Here is an 18,199-nt window from a genome sequence, read left to right as displayed (position 1 = left end):
GGCATAAGTGCAATAGGCAAGTTATGAAACGTTGTGACAATAGTGGACTCGACTTGTCGTGCATTCAGTGGGAATGGAATAAATTTAATTACGACATGCAAAAGTGCAGTTCTAATTTAAATTTTAAATTATCCTACATCTGTTAAACTTTTAGTCCAATGGGACTATTATCAGATATAATGCTATCAAAAATGAATGTTTTCAATGCTATCAAACGAAGCTAACATCTACACAGGTAAAGATGTATGTTGAGCTTTTATCTTCAGTCTACTTTTAGTTCAGTCTGCTTCTTTTCAGTCTGCTTATTTTCAGCCTGCTTCTGTCCAATCTGCTCGAAAGGCTCTACCTCTTTAAAAACCCTTTCTGCTTCATGGGACTCTTGAAGGTGTTTCCACTAGTCATTGTGTATGCGACGCTCGTATAGGCGGTGCTTTCAGCGTTGTAGACGGCGGAATCGCTGGCCTCTTGCTCGCTATAGTGCAAAGTAACCGAACTGAAGTTACGGAACGGGTCGTTGGAGTCCACAGCCCCGTTTTTGGTCTTGTTGTCTTTGGGGCCACTCATATCAACGCTGTCAGTCGGACGTTCATACTTCTTGGAGTTCTTGGTCAAGACGGGAATCATTGGAGGCTGTTGGTGTCTCAACAACGCCCATTGGGTGTTCTTGAAGAATGCGTGGTTCTTGATATCCGATGCCCCGGTCTTGGAACCGAGTCTTTTAACCTCGTCCTTGATAAGCAACTTCTTAATTAGGCTCTTGCAGTTGGACGAGATCGACTGGGTGTCCATGAACTTGACGTCCTTCTTCAAGATGTTGGCAAACGTCTTCTTTCGGTCAGCACCCTTGAACGGAGTGGTTCCGTACAACATCTCGAAGATGAAAATCCCGAGAGTCCACCAGTCAACAGCTGAAGTGTGACCCTTTCCCTTGATGACTTCAGGCGCAATGTACTCCTCGGTACCCACAAACGAATTGGTACGGAACCCATCAATACATGCCTTGGTGTCCAAACTCAAACCACCCGCGTGGCTAGAGTTGCTGTTAGAGGACAAGTGACTGCCCTTGTTGAAGAAAATCTCCGGGTTCTTGGTGCTTTCAGATTGCTTGGACAAGTCAAAGTCACTCAACATAATGTGACCCGACTGGTGAAGGAGGATATTTTCGGGCTTGAGGTCTCTGTAGATGAATCCCATGAGGTGGAGATACTCCAAAGCGGCTGTGACTTCAGCAGCGTAGAATTTTGCATCGTTTTCTGCGATGGACTTGGTTTCTCGGGTCTGCAAAGCCCTGAAAAACTCACCACCCATACAGTACTCCATGCACAAGTAGAGGTAGTCGTGGGACTGGAACGAGTGGTACAACGTGACAATGAACGGGTGGTTGCTGGTGGCCAAAATTTCCTGTTCTGCCAACGCCCGCTTGATCTTGTTGCGCTCGATCATCTCCTTCTTGTTCAAAACCTTCATGGCATAGAGCTTATTGGACACCTTCTCCTTGACAAGATACACCTTACCAACGTCACCCTTGCCAAGAAGCCTGATTTTCTCGAAACAGTCCAGGTTGACCTGGACATCCATGATCTTGGTGGCTGCTGACGAGTACATTCTCTCTTGGGTATAGGTTCTGGGTCTTCCTGTTATCTTGAGCTCACCAATATGCTTATTGATGTCGAACTCCTCATCCTCGGCATTTGGGGCGCTGGCTGGGGTCGGCTTCGACTCGCTCAAGAGTCTGTGCACCAACGGAGCAGAGGCCACTCTACGAAGGGTTCTCTGAAATGGCGAGCTTGGTGGAACCAAGGTGGAGCCAGACGCCTTAGGAGGCTGTACTGGAGAGGTTGGCACGTTCAAATTTTGGTTCTTTTTGGAGGGTGCCCCATTTTCCGCTTTCAATTCGGTTTCCTTTAAATTGAGGTCAGACTTGTAGCCTCTCAACTCTGGACTTCCCTTCAAATCGACAAAATCGTGCGAGTCGTTAGTGTGCCTGTTGGTGGGAGTTTTTGGGGGTAAGTCTGTCGAGTGGGGGGAGGTGGAGTTTGTCTTGCGCATGTCGTTCAAGGTATCTTCTTCGCCACTGGAAAACTGGTTCTGGTGGGCCATTGGCGGCTTCAACACTCCACTGTCACTGAGCGAGAAAACCGAGTCATTGTGTCTCAATGACACCGACAAGTCGTCTCTGTTGGTGACCGATTCCTCGAAGTTTTTGTGGGGCGATCCGCTGGATGCACCCAAATGGGGAGGAAGGCCCTGGTACGCAAAGTAGAGACTGGACGACACGACAGGACTTTCTGGAGTCTTCAATGTTCTGGAGGACGAATCGGCAGGCGGTGAATGTGGCGACTGGGTGACGATTTCCGGAAGCCTGATGCGGAGCGACAGCGCACTTCTTTTGGTGTCGATGGTGGGAGTGGTCTTCTTCCTGGAAGCTGTGGGAGAGTCCTTGGGGGACGCCTCTTTTTTGGGCGCCTTGTCGTCTTTTGTCAGCTTGGTGATGGATATTGATCTGGTATGCGAATGACTGGGCGAGCTGGCAGGACTGGACTGCGAACGTTTACGGACTAGCATGAACTTTTTGACCAACGAGGTAGGCTCCTCGGTGCTGGTAACGGGATCAATGGAGTCGACCTGGTGGTGCTTTTCGTCAGAAGGGTCCATTTGCGATGGCGATGGAGACGAAGAGATGCGGAAGAGATTCTTCAATTTAACGAGGCTTGGGGGCCTCTTTTCGTCAGCACCGCCTGCCAGAGGCGGCTGCTGGTGTGACGACGTCTGAAACGGGTTCTGGAGGCCCTCAGGCGAGCCCTCGGACCCGTTGTCCTTGTTGAAGAAGAACTTGGAGATGGAAATGGAACGAGAACGTGACGACAGGCTGTGGGAGTCTGCCTCTGGCTTGATGGACGGTGGAGCTCGCAATTCGCTTGGATTCACTGCGTAGTCCGACGGGCTGTTGAAGATGGAGCTGTCGGAGTCCACCTCGTACTGTTGGTTCAACGGGCTGGACGCCTTGTTTTCGGGTCCATTGGTGTTTCCAGAGCTCTGGAAGATGGATGGAAGAGCCACCATGGTGTTTTCCAATGCTGATAGGCGAAACGCTGTGGTAGACGCTATGACGTATGCCACAAGTTATGCTGGTGTAGCACGCTGGGCGAGGCTCGGGAGGGCGCTGAAAAAGGAGCGGTGGTCGGGAGCGGGCGGCAGATGCAGATGTGTCGAGCTAGTACTCGGCTCGAGGGCGGTGGTGTGGTGGGAAGAGAAGACTTTGGGTGTGATTCGGCACCGCCAGGCACGAAATTTGATTGTCTCTGCTTACGTAAGCAGTTGCTATACTGTATAGGGCCCAGGCGTCTCCTATCTGGGGTTGGGCCCATAACCATTTGGGTGGAGGATGGATTAGACTTTGTAGGTCCGTTAGGTTGATGGTGCCAGTTTGGCAAGTTTTTTCAACTACGGACTAACCTGATCTATTCGGCCAATTTGGCACATTGATTATGCATTTCCTGAGTCGTGTGCTTCTCGGACCAACCTGATCCATTCAGGCAGTCTGTGGATTATCAGGCAATTCTGTGCTGTAGCTTTCTACGGAAAGAATACGCATGATAAAAAGAATAAAAATGTTTGTTTGTTACAAATAAATGAATAGAATATGTATCCAAAGGATACTATAGCTTCATACTAATTCTTCTATTAATTTACTATTTTTTCAAAGCTATTATTATCATTGGCCTATATCTTTTTTTAGATGTGGCATTATGCACAGAAATACTTCAATCACCTGCTATTAAATCAGCTGAATATGAGCCTAAATGACTATTTTTAGTCTAAATGCTTCCAGAGTTTATCTTCGCTCGTGCATTTCATAGGGTCATCTTCGGTGTTATATTCTCGATTAGGTGATAACATACATCTTTTAATAAAAGACCAACTTTGTCTTGTTGAGGGGAAATCACTATGCCGAAAATGGTACCCACGATAGATTGTTGCTGATCTTACCTTTTGATATAGAAATCTCTACTATTTCACTAATCTGACCCTTTTTCCAATCTCAGCAAATTGATAATTCCATTTCATTCGCTCCAAGGTCTTCTACAAATGGTAACTTTTTGTCTATTAGGAGTATGAAGGGGGTGACTAGCACAAGTGTGGGGGTAAAAGGAAGTTGGGGATCGAGTTCTTGATGTGGTACACATGGCCACAGTTCCTGCAGCTCATCTTGCCCTCCACGATCTGGGTCTCCATGAGTAAGGTATGCAAATCTTTCAACACAGCTTGGCTGTCTTCCATGATTGGGTCCAATCCCTCAGGCTTGGTGGCAGGTAACGAGTCGTTTCCAAGATCCTTGGCGACTTGCACGATGGCATTCCACTCCAATCTCTCGAGCATATGGCTTATGAACTCAGGCTTGTATTCAGTCTCTTCCTGCACGAGCTGGCAGTCTTCGTATTTCAAGGGGAAGGCCTCGAGCGAGCTCAGGCATCCCTTGACGGCACAGGTGACGAAATTGGTGGTTAAGAACTTCATGATGGTGTGATGGGAGTCATCGCTGGTGAATTTTTTTGATGCTATGATGCGTCATGTGATCATTTACACGTGATATGGCTACGGGGTGGACAAATAACTGGCGTCCCTTTGGCCCTTTGACGTTGACAGGTGGTCCTGACTGGTCCAGACTTGTAGGTGCTAGAGAGCAAATTCAGTCTATCTTTTCTCTAGTCGTCTATTCCCGAAGATTTTCTTCTAGGCTCATTTCGCAGCAATTCATCACCTCAAAGCCCGTAAAAACCCCGGCTTTCCCGAGATCCTGTCTATCTCTCATTCTTCCCTCTCTCACTACATCTCCTACTTCTCCTTCCTAGACACTTTGATCAGGGCTCTCAATTCTTTTATCATCATCCTATAATATGATCTTAAAATTTTATTAATAAATATTGTTTTTGGCCGATTCGAGTCCTAAATTTAATACATTGGCTCCAATAGAGGTATATGTATATCAACAGATCAGCTCCAGATAACTCATCGGACAGTTTTTATTCTTTAGTACCATTCATAAAGTCGCCTAGTTGCAAATAATGGTATGCGCACGACCTCGCACCGGTGGCGACAACTAACTTGATAGACTCCAACTCCAAATCACATCCACACACGCTTCCACCATGTCATTACAGAAGCTAACCGCAGAATTGTACAAGCTGTTCGACAGCCAGGAATACGAACAGTCTTTGAAGCTTTTGGCGCCCATCAAAATCGAATTAATCAAGCACAATCTCCTCATTCCTTTGCCCTCCAACACCCTGACCAAGGACCAAGTCAACGACTTGAAAATCGCGCAGAGAATCCTCGAAATCGGAGCGTTGGCGTCGTTGCTCACCAACAACTACCAGTCGTTCGAAAACTACTTCGCTCAGTTAAGACCTTTCTACGCTACTGCCCAAATCTACTCCAAGCAAGAAAAGCTCAATACAGATGCAACCAAAATCATATCATTATACTTGCTCTACTTGTTGTCCCAGGGGTTGATCTCCAAGTTCCACATCGAGTTGGAAACCATCTACAACTCCAGCCACTACGACACAGAAAAGGACAAGTACTTGAGCTTCCCCATCAACTTGGAAAGAAACTTGATGGAAGGAAACTACATCAAGATCTGGAAGCTCTTGAAGGAAGAAAAGAACTTGCCATGCAAGGAGTACACCCACTTCATAGATACCTTGATCAATGCCCTCAGATTCGAAATCTCCAAGTCCTTGGAAAAGACCTACGACTCCATCCCAATCAGCAATTGCAAGAACTTGTTGTACTTCCCCCAAGAGCAATCCGATAGTGTGTTTGAGACCATTTTGAAGGAGCAATTTGAGGTGGACAACTGGAAGATCGAAGGCGGTGTCATCTACTTCAACAGAAACGAAAGCAACGGCGACCAAGCTGAAGCCTCCAGTACAGTATTCAATGCTTTAAATTACGCCGAACAAATAGAATCTATTATTTAGAGGTTGTTACCAATCGATCTACTCCAACGACGTATAGAACCCCTTATAAGCCATATCCAAATCATCCAAAAATGAATCAATTTCCTGCTGGGCCAACACCTCGTCATCGCCCAAGTTGTTCAACTTAATCAACCAGTTGACCAACTTGGATTTTCCTTGGAACTCGATGATTTTATGACTTCCGCTCTCAATCAAGTCGTTCAAGTTGATCACCAACTCGCTCAACAACGGGTGGAGTTGTTCCTTAGTCTTATAGTTCAACTTCAATGCATCCATACATGTGATGAAGTTCCCTGTAATTTCGGCGATCATCCGACCAGCAGAGCTCGACGTAGTTCCCGCGAATGCCTCACTGTTGCCAGCCTTGTTGGGGTGGCTGGAGCTTTCGACCTGGGTACTCAAATGCTCGATGGTGGCAGGAATGCCTGCCTGTAAACGTTTTATTGCCAGAGGACACTGTAATCGGAATTTTTGGCTAAGTAGAGATGGAAAATTCCCGGCGTCGTCGCTCAATTCAGGCCCCAACACGTTTCGGAGAAGTTTCATGGCAGCCTCATCTTCCACAAACCCTTTGACTATGATCTGGTATTGGTTTATGAGTCTGTAGGTAGTGGAGGTGTACTTCTCCTTGTCAGTGATGTAGTCTTTCAAGTACGAGTTTTCGAGCATTTCCAAGGTAGGAAGGATGGAGTACACCTCCGACATCGACGAGTAGACGCTTTTATGGAGCTCAGTCTTGAGAAGGGACGATTTGGTGACTTCTTGGTGGTACTTGAGCTGGTTGCCAGAGGAAGGAGTGTACGACGTAGTCGCCGTTGGGGCGTATGAGGGAGGAGAATTTATGGACATTGTGACATTCAGCTTGAGGAGGTTCCGCTGGACGGATACTGAAAGGTCAGGGATTGGTGATACTGTGGTGGAACTAGAAGCAGGAAGTGATAAGATCAAGTTGTGCGACATCTCTGTGCGCGACATTGCAGCTCCGCGACATTTCTCTCCATCAGTTATAGCTATTTATGTTCTACTTGCTCTGATTGCTACTGGTGCGTACTCTAGTGTTCATAATTCGTTATCTAATTCTGTACTGGCTATACTGTTCAGAAGAAATCATCCAATCTTGCTTTGAAGCCGCCTCAAGCATTCTTATGTGTACGAATTTATGTCTATCCTACCCATAAAAAGAACTGGGCATAAGTACATTGCTTGGGTGAGATGCTAAAAGCAGCGTCAAGAGAAGTAAGTGGTCCTCGGCACTAGTAGATGGTTCTTGAACTTTGAAATAATCTCGCTACCAGTGGCGAGGCTGGACATATTCCTCTATTGCCTCTGACAATTGCTTCTAACTCTTGTTGAATCTAGTCAATATATTGCACCAATGCTTTGCCACTGGGATTCTTTCCGAAAGCGAGCTCATTGTACCCCAATCGCACCCAATCAGGTTTTATGTTTCTATAGATGACAGGTGGGGGGTTGAAGCGGCTCAACTTGGTCACAACTTCGTCGTACTTGGAGGTATTCACGATGTCATTGATCACTTGTTTCCCAAACTTATTTCTGGCCTGTTCGCATTCCCTTATTATCCACTGCAATAAATAATCACTACTGACACGGTCATAGGGGCTGACGGTTATGGGCAACCTGACCTCAATATCCTTGCTGTGTGATAGTTTGGCCTTGAATATGACCTCGTACCTCAACGAGAAGAGGCGGCCAAGGGTGGTAAATCCCTGGACGTGGGTCAAAGGTATCCCTTCGTCCAATTCGTCAATAACCTTATTTTTGGAGATGTTGATCGACTGTATGAGGGTTGTTTGGTCGTCTACGTATTGATGTTGCTGTTCGTAGTACTCGTTCTGGATGTTCTCGTAGTTATTGGTGAACAACTGGAGATAGTCGTTTTGCACCGGGAATGGGACTTGGAAGTTGTACGCGAAGCCCTGGGTGCTGATCTGGCTGTCCTCGAGGTTGAGGGTGTGGGTTTGGGTGTGTATTTTGAGTTCTTTGCGCGTGGGCAATCCTCCTTCGTGACACTCCAATATCTCCTTGATCTGGAGGGTCAATTTGTTGAGCCGGAGGTTCTTCTTGATTTTATTATGCAAGTGGTTGGTCAGCACCTTGGTGTTCAACAAAAACTCGTCTCGTGGCCCCACAGACGAAACAGGAAGCGAGAGGTCCACCAAGATCTGCTGGTCACCCGAGACCCTGGACTCCACCACCGGCTCATTGAACTGTCGATACAACGGCAAGGTGTCGTAGACCTTGATGGCGATGGGGAACGTCTCCAAGAACGTCAACTCGCTGTCGTAGGTGTCACCACACGAGATCTTGACGCAGAGTGTATGGACAGTTGACGCGTTCCAGTTGGGAAACATGCCGCTGGCAATGATATCTTTGGGCAACGGGATCATCACCGGGATGTCGAGGCCCAAGAGCACTCTGTGGAACTCGCCCATGGGCGGTCTGTACGCAAATGGGTCGTCGTACACTTTGTATTCACGCGTAGTATCGTTGGATCCGATGGTCGACGGCACGCTGACCTTCTGGGTGGTTCTCAATTCGATGCCCACCGATCGTATCTTGAACGGAATGCCGCCAACCGGGCGGATTTCTACCACAGTTTCTATTCGAGGCTAGAGGTTAGTATGGCTGCTGAGGACCCCACACACTGGGTTTTCGCTGCAAAACTTACGATACTTCGAGGTACGCCAGGACACCCTCGCACCACGCTAGTGCCGGTTGGTCGGAGACTCGTGGCCACCGGGGCCTGGGTTTTTGGCGGAACCATGTTGTTGTTGTAGCTGGTGGTAGTTGATTCCTTGGGAAGGTTAGTATGTGCAGGAGGCGATCTATATGTCAGTGCGGACCCCAGCCTCGGTCTCGTGACTGATGGGAGGATTGAGATATAATTAGTATAGACTGGTTATGAGGCGACGCGTTGGGGCCATTGGGGCCATTGGGGCTGGGGGAGGCAGTGTGGAGTCACTTATTGGGGGGCAGTGTGCATTTCTATGCGTTTTTTGCATTGGAGTACGCTTCCTGCTGGGCCAACGATCTCTCGCTGGTGCAAATTATTGTATGTCTAAGCCACCACGGAGGGTAGTAACCCATGTCTGGCCACAGCACAAGACAATAAAAGCGGGTTTATGGATAAATTTCGGATTTTACATCTCTCGTAGAATTCTGTCACTACTGGATCTTTCACTTTGATCGAGATTTGGAAGGGAACTGGGGAATTGTGACTGGTTGAATCCCAATTCAACAGTGCTCTCGTGCAATTGCCGTATTTTCACTTCTGCATCCATCTCTATTTTACTCTCTTTTTTGCATAATTTTATTTTTATCGCATGAAAGTAATTTTCTGACAGATGGTTGTTTGGCCAAACCTCGCCCCTACAAATATTATGAATCTTTCTCTTGCAAAGAACTTTTCACTCTGGCTCAAAGGGGTTCATTTCCTCACAATTAGGATTACCGTATTTGCTGTATTTTTCTTTTGCATCCGTTTATCTGAATTTTATTTTAACGCACGAAAGTTGATTTTCTAGCAGATAATAATACTGGCAAAACGTCCGCTAAAGAGCTTATTAATATTCCGCTTGCAAAAACTAGATTTTTCATTCAGTTTTGTCCCAACCATGGCTCAAAATGTGCATTTTTCTAGTTGGGGTTGTCGCTAAAACTCGTTTCTCAAGAAAATGTTTCCCCAATTAGCGAGTTTAGTACTGTAAACATGAAGGAGTTCAATAAAATGAATCTGACAATCGCGACTTTCAGCTTTTTGCGTATATTGCAAAAATGGTTCAATCTTTAATTTGTTCTGGAGAATTATGGATGTCAGATTGAGAGGTAGAACTTAAAATTGCAAAGTGAGCGAATAACATCACATTCAGAGTTCCTATCGTGTGTTTACATGTTTATTAACTTTAGGATCTATTTCTATTCTTCTATCCTTTATCCTTATTTTTAATAAAGTGATTTCCAGCAGATGGTAAAAATAACCATACTCGCTTCTACATGTTACAACGCAAATTATTACCCTATAAACTGTCCTATATTATTCCCGGAATAATACTGTATTTTAAGTGAAAGTCCCTGAATTTCTGCTTGTAGAACTTGTAGCTGTCCAACGAACTGACGCCCAAATTGATCAGAACAAACACGAGACATCCCAAAAAGCTCAATGGTACCAAAAGAGTCTGTGGCGTGGCCTTGGCACTGAGAATAAAGATTATGGTGTAGAGCTGGATCTCATCAAAGTAATGAGGACACGCAACATGCTTGAAAGCGGGCAACGAATACTTTTTCAAAGATGCCAAATGGTGGTGGTGACGGAACTGCTGCACCGAAACAGCGAGAAACGCTATCACGAGCACAATATCGGCCGTGGTGAGCGCCAGTACCCGGTCCAGCTTGTGTAGGGTCAACGCAACTCCGCTGACGACGCTCACAAGCGTATAGTGCATAATACCCACCAAATAATGGAGGATATTGATGGGCGAGCTTGGCGAAAACCGGGTGAAGCAGAAGCACTCGATAGTACGGCGGACTCCTTGTACCCAGAGCAAGTAGTGGATGATCTTGTAATTCTTGAAAGCATCGGGATCCAAGCCTGGAGTACTGACTTGGGGAACCCGGGGTATGCCCCACAGAATGGCGGCACAGTAAGCCGTCAAAAGGAGGTAGAAGTGGGTGAAGTAGGACTTGGGCACAGTGAGCCCAAACACCCACTCTATACAGCGTTCTAACGGGTTGTGATGGTTGGAGTTTGTTTTAATCACGACGTTTTTGCCGTAGAGAAGGAGACTGTTGAGCGCCGGAAACCACTTGATGAGCAAGATGGTGACGGCTGCGGCTACGTACGTCGCGAGCGCGGCCACGAGCACGCAGTCGAAGGGGTCCATGGCGGCAGCGGAGGCAGAAATGGCCCATTTGCAGGTTGAACCAAGCCAGGTGTATGGAAGTCAGCTTGGTCAGCACTTACATAAGCACAGTGAGAATTTCGAAAATTTTCAGATTTTTCAGTTCCCCACAGGGTTCGCTGACTGCGCTGGGCTCGCCAGCCGCGGCGTTCTGGCGAGGCTAGCGGGTTCCCCAGGGCGCACTGGCCCGATAAGCTCGGGATGTCCTTCCGCCTTGCGTAGATACCAAGAAATCGTCCACAAAGTTCGTGAGTCAGTGAGTGGGGGCGCGGTGGGGGGCACCCGAGAACTGCTTATTCTGACGGCCAGAGACCCCCCCGGATGAGGTTGGGGGACAGCCACAGGCCACTACAATGTCCTGAAAGCGTTCCCCAGTGCCTCCCGCCAGCTGGGCCGCCAAGATCAGCTCAAAACGTCGCCCAGTTATGGGTCGTGCGCACACCGGCGATTGCGGCCCGGAACTCGACTCTGACTCACAAATTTTCACCACCATATATATCCAGACCCAGACCCCGTTCGAAACTTCAACCATGTGTGGTATCTTTGCTGCGTACAGACAGCCCGAAATCGAGGCCTTCAAGGGCAAGGCCCTCCAATACTCCAAGAGAATCAGACACCGTGGTCCAGACTGGTCTGGCAACGTCATCCAGAACAACACCATCTTATGTCACGAAAGATTGGCCATCGTTGGCTTGGACTCTGGGGCCCAACCTATCACCTCTGAGGACGGCAACTTCTCTTTGACTGTCAACGGTGAGGTCTACAACCACATCAACTTGAGAAAGGAGTTTGCAGACTACCCATACAAGTCGTTGTCTGACTGTGAGCCTATCATCCCCTTGTTCCAGAAGTACGACATCGACGCTCCAAAGTACTTGGACGGTATGTTCGCCTGGGTGTTGCACGACAAGAAGAACGACCGTATCGTTGCTGCCAGAGACCCTATCGGAATCACCACCTTGTACATGGGAAAGAGCTCCCAGACGCCAGAAACCCGCTACTTTGCCTCTGAGTTGAAGTGCTTGGTGGACGAGTGTGACGAGATCACCGCTTTCCCACCTGGCCACGTCTACGACTCCAACACCGACGAGATCACCCGTTATTTCACTCCTACCTGGTGGGACGGCTCCAAGGTGCCTACTACCAACGTGGACTACAAGAAGGTCAGAGAGACCTTGGAGTTGGCAGTGAGAAAGAGATTGATGGCTGAGGTGCCATACGGTGTGTTGTTGTCGGGAGGCTTGGACTCGTCGTTGATCGCTGCCATTGCCAGCAGAGAAACCAAGAAGGTGACTGTGCACAAGGAAGGTATCGATGCCAACAAGGAGTTATCGGGAGTCGACGCTGACGGCTCGTTGCACTCGTCTGGATGGAACCAATTGCATTCGTTCGCCATCGGCTTGCCAGGCGCACCAGACTTGATTGCAGCTGAAAAGGTGGCCCATTTCATCGGTACCATCCACCACTCTCACACCTTCACTTTGGAGGAAGGTTTGGATGCGTTGGACGACGTGATCCACCACTTGGAGACCTACGACGTCACCACCATCAGAGCATCCACCCCTATGTACTTATTGTCGAGAAAGATCAAGGCCCAGGGTGTCAAGATGGTGTTGTCTGGTGAAGGTTCCGACGAGATTTTTGGCGGCTACTTGTACTTTGCCAACGCCCCTTCAGCCGCCGACTTCCACTCGGAATGTGTCCAAAGAGTCAAGAACTTGCACTACGCAGACTGTTTGAGAGCCAACAAGTCCACCATGGCATGGGGTTTGGAGGCCAGAGTTCCATTCTTGGACAAGCAGTTCTTGGAGGTGTGTATGAACATCAACCCAGAGGACAAGTTGATCAAGCCTGCCGAGGGCAAGATCGAAAAGTACATCTTGAGAAAGGCGTTCGACACCTCGGACGACCCTACAGCCGAGCCATACTTGCCTCAGGAAATCTTGTGGAGACAAAAGGAACAGTTCTCCGATGGTGTGGGCTACTCGTGGATCGACGGCTTGAAGGACGCTGCCGAAGAGGCGGTTTCCGACGAGGAATTGAAGAACCCTAAGCCTGAATGGGGCGACGACATTCCTCAGACCAAGGAGGCTTACTGGTACAGATGCAAGTTTGACCAGATGTTCGGTGGCTCCAAGGCTGCTGCCTCCACCGTCATGAGATGGATTCCAAAGGCTGAATGGGGCTGTCACTCCGACCCTTCGGGAAGATATGCCACTACCCACGAGCACAAGGTTTAAGCCATTCTACAATAGAGTGACGTAATGGACTGCAATCAGCAGCAGCAAAATTCACATCGAATTAATGGACTGTAAGTAGCAGCTCATAAATAGAGCAAAATTCAATCGAATTAATGTAATTAGCAGCAGCAAAATTCACTTTAAATAAATGGACTGTAATTAGCAGCTCGCAAAGAGAATTTCTGCCATAGATCGTTGAAACGAAACGTATCCTAGTAACTAGAGTCGACTCTTCTCCATGCTGTGCAAGTAAAAGATAAATGAAGTACTGTTTTTCGATGCGTAACACCATGACAGTATATCTAAAGGCTAAATCAAATGGTCTAGTTTGAGTAAAATATATCATACTAAACTACTCAAGCCTTGGAGATCTGGTACCAAATCTTCCAAGTTGGCATGTTTTAATAATTAATAATTTCTGATAGTGCATTTTTCTGTTTTGTACCAATTCATATGTGCTGAGTATCACACTCGAAATACTACTACGAAGACTTGTCTTCACTCGCTAATCTCGCTTATCATCGCTTGTCCTCCTCCTACTCGCCTACAACCACTGCATCCAAATTTAAGTATCGAAAGCTTGGCTATAGTGACTGCTCATCTATAACCGTTTGCCAAAATCTATGAGTATATTAATTTACTATGAGGTCCTCATTAATGCAACACCATCGCTTATTGTAAGTATTCAGCAAGAACCTTTTCGTCTCTAGCAAACCAAGCTGCGTTGGTCTTTACCGTGTCCAAAGCTTGGTAGAGAGATCTGTCGAACCCGCTGAGCACCTTGCCCTTGAAGAAATTTTGTATTTCATCGTGCTTTTCCATGCTTTGGTAATTACGCAAGGTATCCTTGACAAATCTTTCGAACACCACCATGTTTGGAGACAAGGTTTCAAAGAGCTCGGCGTAGTTATCGGTGAAAAACTTCCAGAACTTGTCTCTAGTGGCAAGCTGGGAGGATAATGGGACTGCCAACTGATTGGCATTCATGGTAGGAATAATGTCTGGCTTGAGTAAACCACCCATGATGGCAGTAGAGAGCTCATCGTCTTGAATGTGGCCCAAGGCAGCGAGAGCGATTTCTCTGGCATCAATGGTCGATGGGTACATCACTTGGTCTAAGATGGCCTCGTACTGTGTCTTGGTGAACGACTCTGACGAAGCAACAGCGGTCCAAATGAATGACTTCAAAGAGGGATCGACCTCTTTGCCTTCAGACCATTCGTTGAACTTTTGTAAAGCAAACTCGGCCACTTCTGGAATAGCAAGAGTGGCAGCATGGTCCAAAATGTTGGATCTTAACTTGCACAAGTTGAAGTCAGACTTGTCCACGTTGCCCGATTTGTACTCTGTGATGAATCTCAAGGCTTGGGGCTTGTAGATAGCAGTCTTGAATTTCTTCAAGCCCGCATTGATTTCCTTGTTGGTGCCAGAGAAAGCACTGGCGACTTGTTCCAAGCTTTGACCCAATTCCAACCAAGTAACGTAGTCGTTTTCCAATTCCTTTGTTTCTGCGATGGTTTGGAACAACTTCAACAATGAGGTGGTGGAGCCTCCGGCAACGGCGATGGCAGTAGAGTCAGCAATCAAACCCACTCTGTCCTTGGTGGACATGATGTTGAGGAAAGGCAAGATGTTGTTCTCCAAAATTTGGGGTGAGTAGTTGACTCTGAAAACACCACTGGACTCCTTGTTCAACTTGAAGAAATCGTTGGCCAATGGGAAGTTGTCAATGATCAAGGTTTCGCTCTCGAAGCAGTCCACAGTGTCTCTGATGTTGGCATCGGTGTTGATGTTCAAGGGAATCCACCACTTGGTCTGGTTTTCCTCTTCGGTGGCATCACCACTGTTGAGGAATCTGGATTGCTTCAACACCAAGCTTTGGGACGACAGGTCGAAGTCGACATTGACGATGGGGAAACCCACCTTCTTGATCCACGAGGCCATTAACTGGCCCACAGGCTTTCCGGAGACTTCGCTGATGCAGTTCCACAAGTCGGATGAGGTGGCGTTGCCGAACTTGTTTCTCTTCAAGTACAAGGCGACACCCTTCAAGAACAACTCAGTGCCCAAGTAGTTGGAAATCATCAAGATGGTAGACGCACCCTTCAAGTAGGAGATAGCGTCGAAGACCTGGTCGATGTCCAAGGCGTCGACTACAGGCACCTCGATGGGGTGGGAGTTTCTCAACCCATCCAAGCTGAGGGCCTTCTGCAACGACTCCGACACGAAGCCCGAGAAAATGTCCCACTCTGGATACAAGTAGTCCACAGCACAGTAGCCCACCCAGGTGGCAAAGCCCTCGTTCAACCACAACTCGTCCCACCACTTCATGGTGACCAAGTTGCCGAACCACTGGTGGGCCAACTCGTGGGCAATCACGTAGGCCACCTTCTGCTTGTAGGACGAGTCGGAGGTCTTTTCGTCGTACAACAACGCCGTGCTTCTGTAGGTGATCAAGCCCCAGTTTTCCATGGCGTTGTGGGAGTAGGCGTGGACTACCATGAGGTCCAACTTGGGCAATGGGTAGTCGATCTCGAACACCTGTGAGAAGTAGTCCAAGATCTTTGGAGCGATTTCCAGGGCCAACTGGGCGCTCTCAAGGTAGCCCTTGGTGGTGTAGACGCGAACAGGGATCGGCTTGCCACCGACCTTGGTGGTGGACGTGAACGACTCGATGTACTCGAAGTCTCCCAATGCCCACGCCACCAAGTAGGTGGACATCACGGGTGTGAGCTCAAATTCCACTGTCTTCAATGCACCGTGTGCGGTTTCACGCGCCACTGGCGTGTTGGCCAACACCGTCCAGTCACTTCTGGCGGTGATGTCGAGCTTGAAGGTGGCCTTCAATGCTGGCTCGTCGATGCATGGGAACGCTCTGCGGGCGTCGGTCGCCTCGAACTGGGTCGACAACATGATACGGTTCTGGCCGTTCTCCACGTACTCGGACTTGTAGAAACCCATCATGTTGGAGGTGATTTTGCCCTGGTACTCCACCAACGCCTGGAGCTTTCCTGGGCGCACAGGCTGGTCGAACTTGATGACAAAGTACTCCTTTTCCTTGTACTCGGTGATGCCTATCACGGGAATGTCCTTGTCGGCAGAAATGACCACCTTGTTGACGTACAACTCACGGTAGTTCAAGTGCAACTCATCGGTAGCCTCCAACACCTCGAAGTGGATGAGGGCCTTTCCGAAGAACGAGTCGTCGTCCACGTCGATCTGGCTGATGGAGATGTCGTAGTGGTACGGCTTCAACGCTGTGGGAAGGGTTTCGTAGTATTCAGCCATGGCGGAGGTGGCAGTGGTGAAGAAGTGTGGCCAACAGGTGAACTTTGGCTTGGGATGGATGGTGCGATGGGCGTGGGCCACCAAAAGGAAGTGGGTGCGATCTGCGCCGTGGCTGCCAGGGAGGGGCGGTGCGCCGCACCGTACGATGGAGCCGTTGGGGGAGAAGGAAAGGATGCAGGGTAGGTGCGAGCGGAGGGAAAGAACCATTCCACTACTGGGGAACGGGAGTGAACCTCCGTACTATGGGCCAGTGGAGGACATCGGAGACTGGTGGAGACGAGGGGAGCGGTATTGTAGACTAGTCGAGTAATGTTGTAGACTAGTCAGTAAGTGCTTCTCTGGGCTGGCTGGTAGCAATCGTGGTTTTGGCAGTGTTGCATCAGGCGGTGTTGTGCTGGAGCATCGGAGAGTCGGCACGTGAGACGTGATGCCATATGCATTAAAACCTTTACTTCAATACTTCAAGCTGGTGATGCATATTCATTAGAGGAAGACTTGGAGCCTGTGATGCATACCCAGTACTTCCCTTACTCCTTAATATTTTCTCGTACTTGTATTCTCATCCATAGCCTGTGATGCATACCCAGTACTTCCCCCGAGTTCGTACTTGTATTCTCATCCATACTTCAAGACTCCCCCACTCCTCTCTATCTAGGCTGTCCTGAAAAGTGTATGGTTATTTTCTCGATAATTAGCAGTTGAAAGGTGATTTCCTGTTCATAGCGAGCTGATTTGATGACTATAGACCAGTCATTTTATTAATACAGATTTCCAGGCTGTTATTTACCCCGTCTCAAGAATTAGCACTAGACAATCTATTGCAAGTGGGCTAAGTTAATTACTATAAGGACCATTCTGGATTTACTTCACAAGGACACACAGCTGGACCACATGCGATCCATTTAATTTCTGTAAATCAGGTGTCTGGCATAACACCTATTGTTAACATACCCTTCCCCTTTTCCAAGTCGATTCGGTTCACTAACCCTGTTTATGCACGTAGGCATATCAAGAAAGAGGTGTATTGGCTAGCTTTGAAGAATATTCTCCTCGGAAATGCCATCCCTGATTGGCCTGGAGCCGACAAGAATCGAAAAGTAGTTTTATCCTTCTAGATCCCATGACATTAATGAAGCTGAAATGTACATGTCATTAATAGATGGCCCACTAACGATTAATCGCGTGCACCTTGTATTGAAGTTTAAACAGTAGCAAAGGATTTAATCATTTCGGTGCCAAGGGCCGTGAAGTATACTATAAAGTGTATTCCTTTTATTTACGGATAATGCCTGGCTATCAGAATTACCGAAGGTTACAAAGCTGTTAAAAGTGCCAGGATCAGAAGACATCGTTGGCACAAAAAGATCCTCAAATCTTCCCACCTATTGGTGGTTAATTCTAGAACCATGCCCCATTGAAACATTAAATTTTAGTGTTTCACGTAGTTAATGCTCTCTGAAGAACAGATACGATAGTTGGGATACATATGGAAAGTCCTTACAGCAGATTGTTGGGGAATATGGTTAGATTTTGAGATGGTGCTTTCATGTAGCGAACTCTCGACGTCGCCATCTCGGAATTATCCACGAACTGGGAGCTACACCGAGGTGATTAGGTGGTTGTAGTGTTCCGAAGTGAGCATAGATCATCCCCCGTCAACACCTAACCACCTGTCACAAAGTTTCCTCTGTCGCACCTCCCTCCATTACGCCTTATCTTACCTTCTCAGCTTCTCCTGCCTTTAATTCCCTTCCTTTATTTCCTTTGC

The 18,199-nt window shown here is 47.8% G+C and overlaps 7 protein-coding genes across 7 annotated transcripts; 2 read left to right on the top strand and 5 right to left on the bottom strand.

Annotated features, from left to right (window-relative positions):
* Nucleotides 1–342: 342 nt before the first annotated feature.
* CANTADRAFT_35487 (serine/threonine protein kinase) lies at nt 343–2,295 on the bottom strand (the record flags this gene model as incomplete). Its single annotated transcript, XM_020208639.2, has 2 exons — nt 343–1,824; nt 1,960–2,295. Coding segments are annotated over 2 exons (1,818 nt in total), but the record flags the coding sequence as incomplete, so codon positions are not given.
* Nucleotides 2,296–3,714: 1,419 nt separating this feature from the next.
* CANTADRAFT_24887 (RNA methylation protein) lies at nt 3,715–4,874 on the bottom strand. The gene has a single exon (XM_020207253.1). It carries the CDS (start codon nt 4,516–4,518, stop codon nt 4,129–4,131), a length of 390 nt encoding a protein of 129 aa, XP_020067448.1. The 5' UTR covers nt 4,519–4,874; the 3' UTR covers nt 3,715–4,128.
* A 276-nt stretch (nt 4,875–5,150) lies between these two features.
* CANTADRAFT_44051 (proteasome regulatory particle lid subunit) lies at nt 5,151–5,984 on the top strand (the record flags this gene model as incomplete). The annotated part of the gene is made up of 1 exon (XM_020209045.1): nt 5,151–5,984. The coding sequence occupies one exon, from the start codon at nt 5,151–5,153 to the stop codon at nt 5,982–5,984; it is 834 nt and encodes a 277-aa protein (XP_020067447.1).
* An 18-nt stretch (nt 5,985–6,002) lies between these two features.
* On the bottom strand, nt 6,003–6,833 carry VPS28 (ESCRT-I subunit protein; the record flags this gene model as incomplete). Its single annotated transcript, XM_020209152.1, has 1 exon — nt 6,003–6,833. The coding sequence occupies one exon, from the start codon at nt 6,831–6,833 to the stop codon at nt 6,003–6,005; it is 831 nt and encodes a 276-aa protein (XP_020067446.1).
* Nucleotides 6,834–7,339: 506 nt separating this feature from the next.
* CANTADRAFT_4334 (uncharacterized protein) lies at nt 7,340–10,885 on the bottom strand (the record flags this gene model as incomplete). The annotated part of the gene is made up of 3 exons (XM_020208949.1): nt 7,340–8,614; nt 8,767–8,782; nt 10,098–10,885. 3 exons carry the CDS (start codon nt 10,883–10,885, stop codon nt 7,340–7,342), a joined length of 2,079 nt encoding a protein of 692 aa, XP_020067445.1.
* A 548-nt stretch (nt 10,886–11,433) lies between these two features.
* ASN1 (asparagine synthase (glutamine-hydrolyzing) 2) lies at nt 11,434–13,143 on the top strand (the record flags this gene model as incomplete). Its single annotated transcript, XM_020206498.1, has 1 exon — nt 11,434–13,143. The coding sequence occupies one exon, from the start codon at nt 11,434–11,436 to the stop codon at nt 13,141–13,143; it is 1,710 nt and encodes a 569-aa protein (XP_020067444.1).
* Nucleotides 13,144–13,815: 672 nt separating this feature from the next.
* CANTADRAFT_19886 (M1 family metallopeptidase) lies at nt 13,816–16,431 on the bottom strand (the record flags this gene model as incomplete). Its single annotated transcript, XM_020206497.1, has 1 exon — nt 13,816–16,431. The coding sequence occupies one exon, from the start codon at nt 16,429–16,431 to the stop codon at nt 13,816–13,818; it is 2,616 nt and encodes an 871-aa protein (XP_020067443.1).
* Between the last annotated feature and the right edge of the window lie 1,768 nt (nt 16,432–18,199).

The sequence above is a fragment of the Suhomyces tanzawaensis genome (genome assembly GCF_001661415.1).
Source record: "Suhomyces tanzawaensis NRRL Y-17324 unplaced genomic scaffold CANTAscaffold_1, whole genome shotgun sequence".
NCBI classification, from domain to species: Eukaryota; Fungi; Ascomycota; class Pichiomycetes; order Serinales; family Debaryomycetaceae; genus Suhomyces; species Suhomyces tanzawaensis.
The sequence above is the reverse complement of the archived record's forward strand: the minus strand, read 5'-3'. Positions and strand labels throughout refer to the sequence as shown.

Excerpts from the sequence above, each read along its gene's own strand:
- CANTADRAFT_24887 (XM_020207253.1), bottom strand. The coding sequence starts at position 4,518 with ATGAAGTTCTTAACCACCAATTTCGTCACCTGTGCCGTCAAGGGATGC.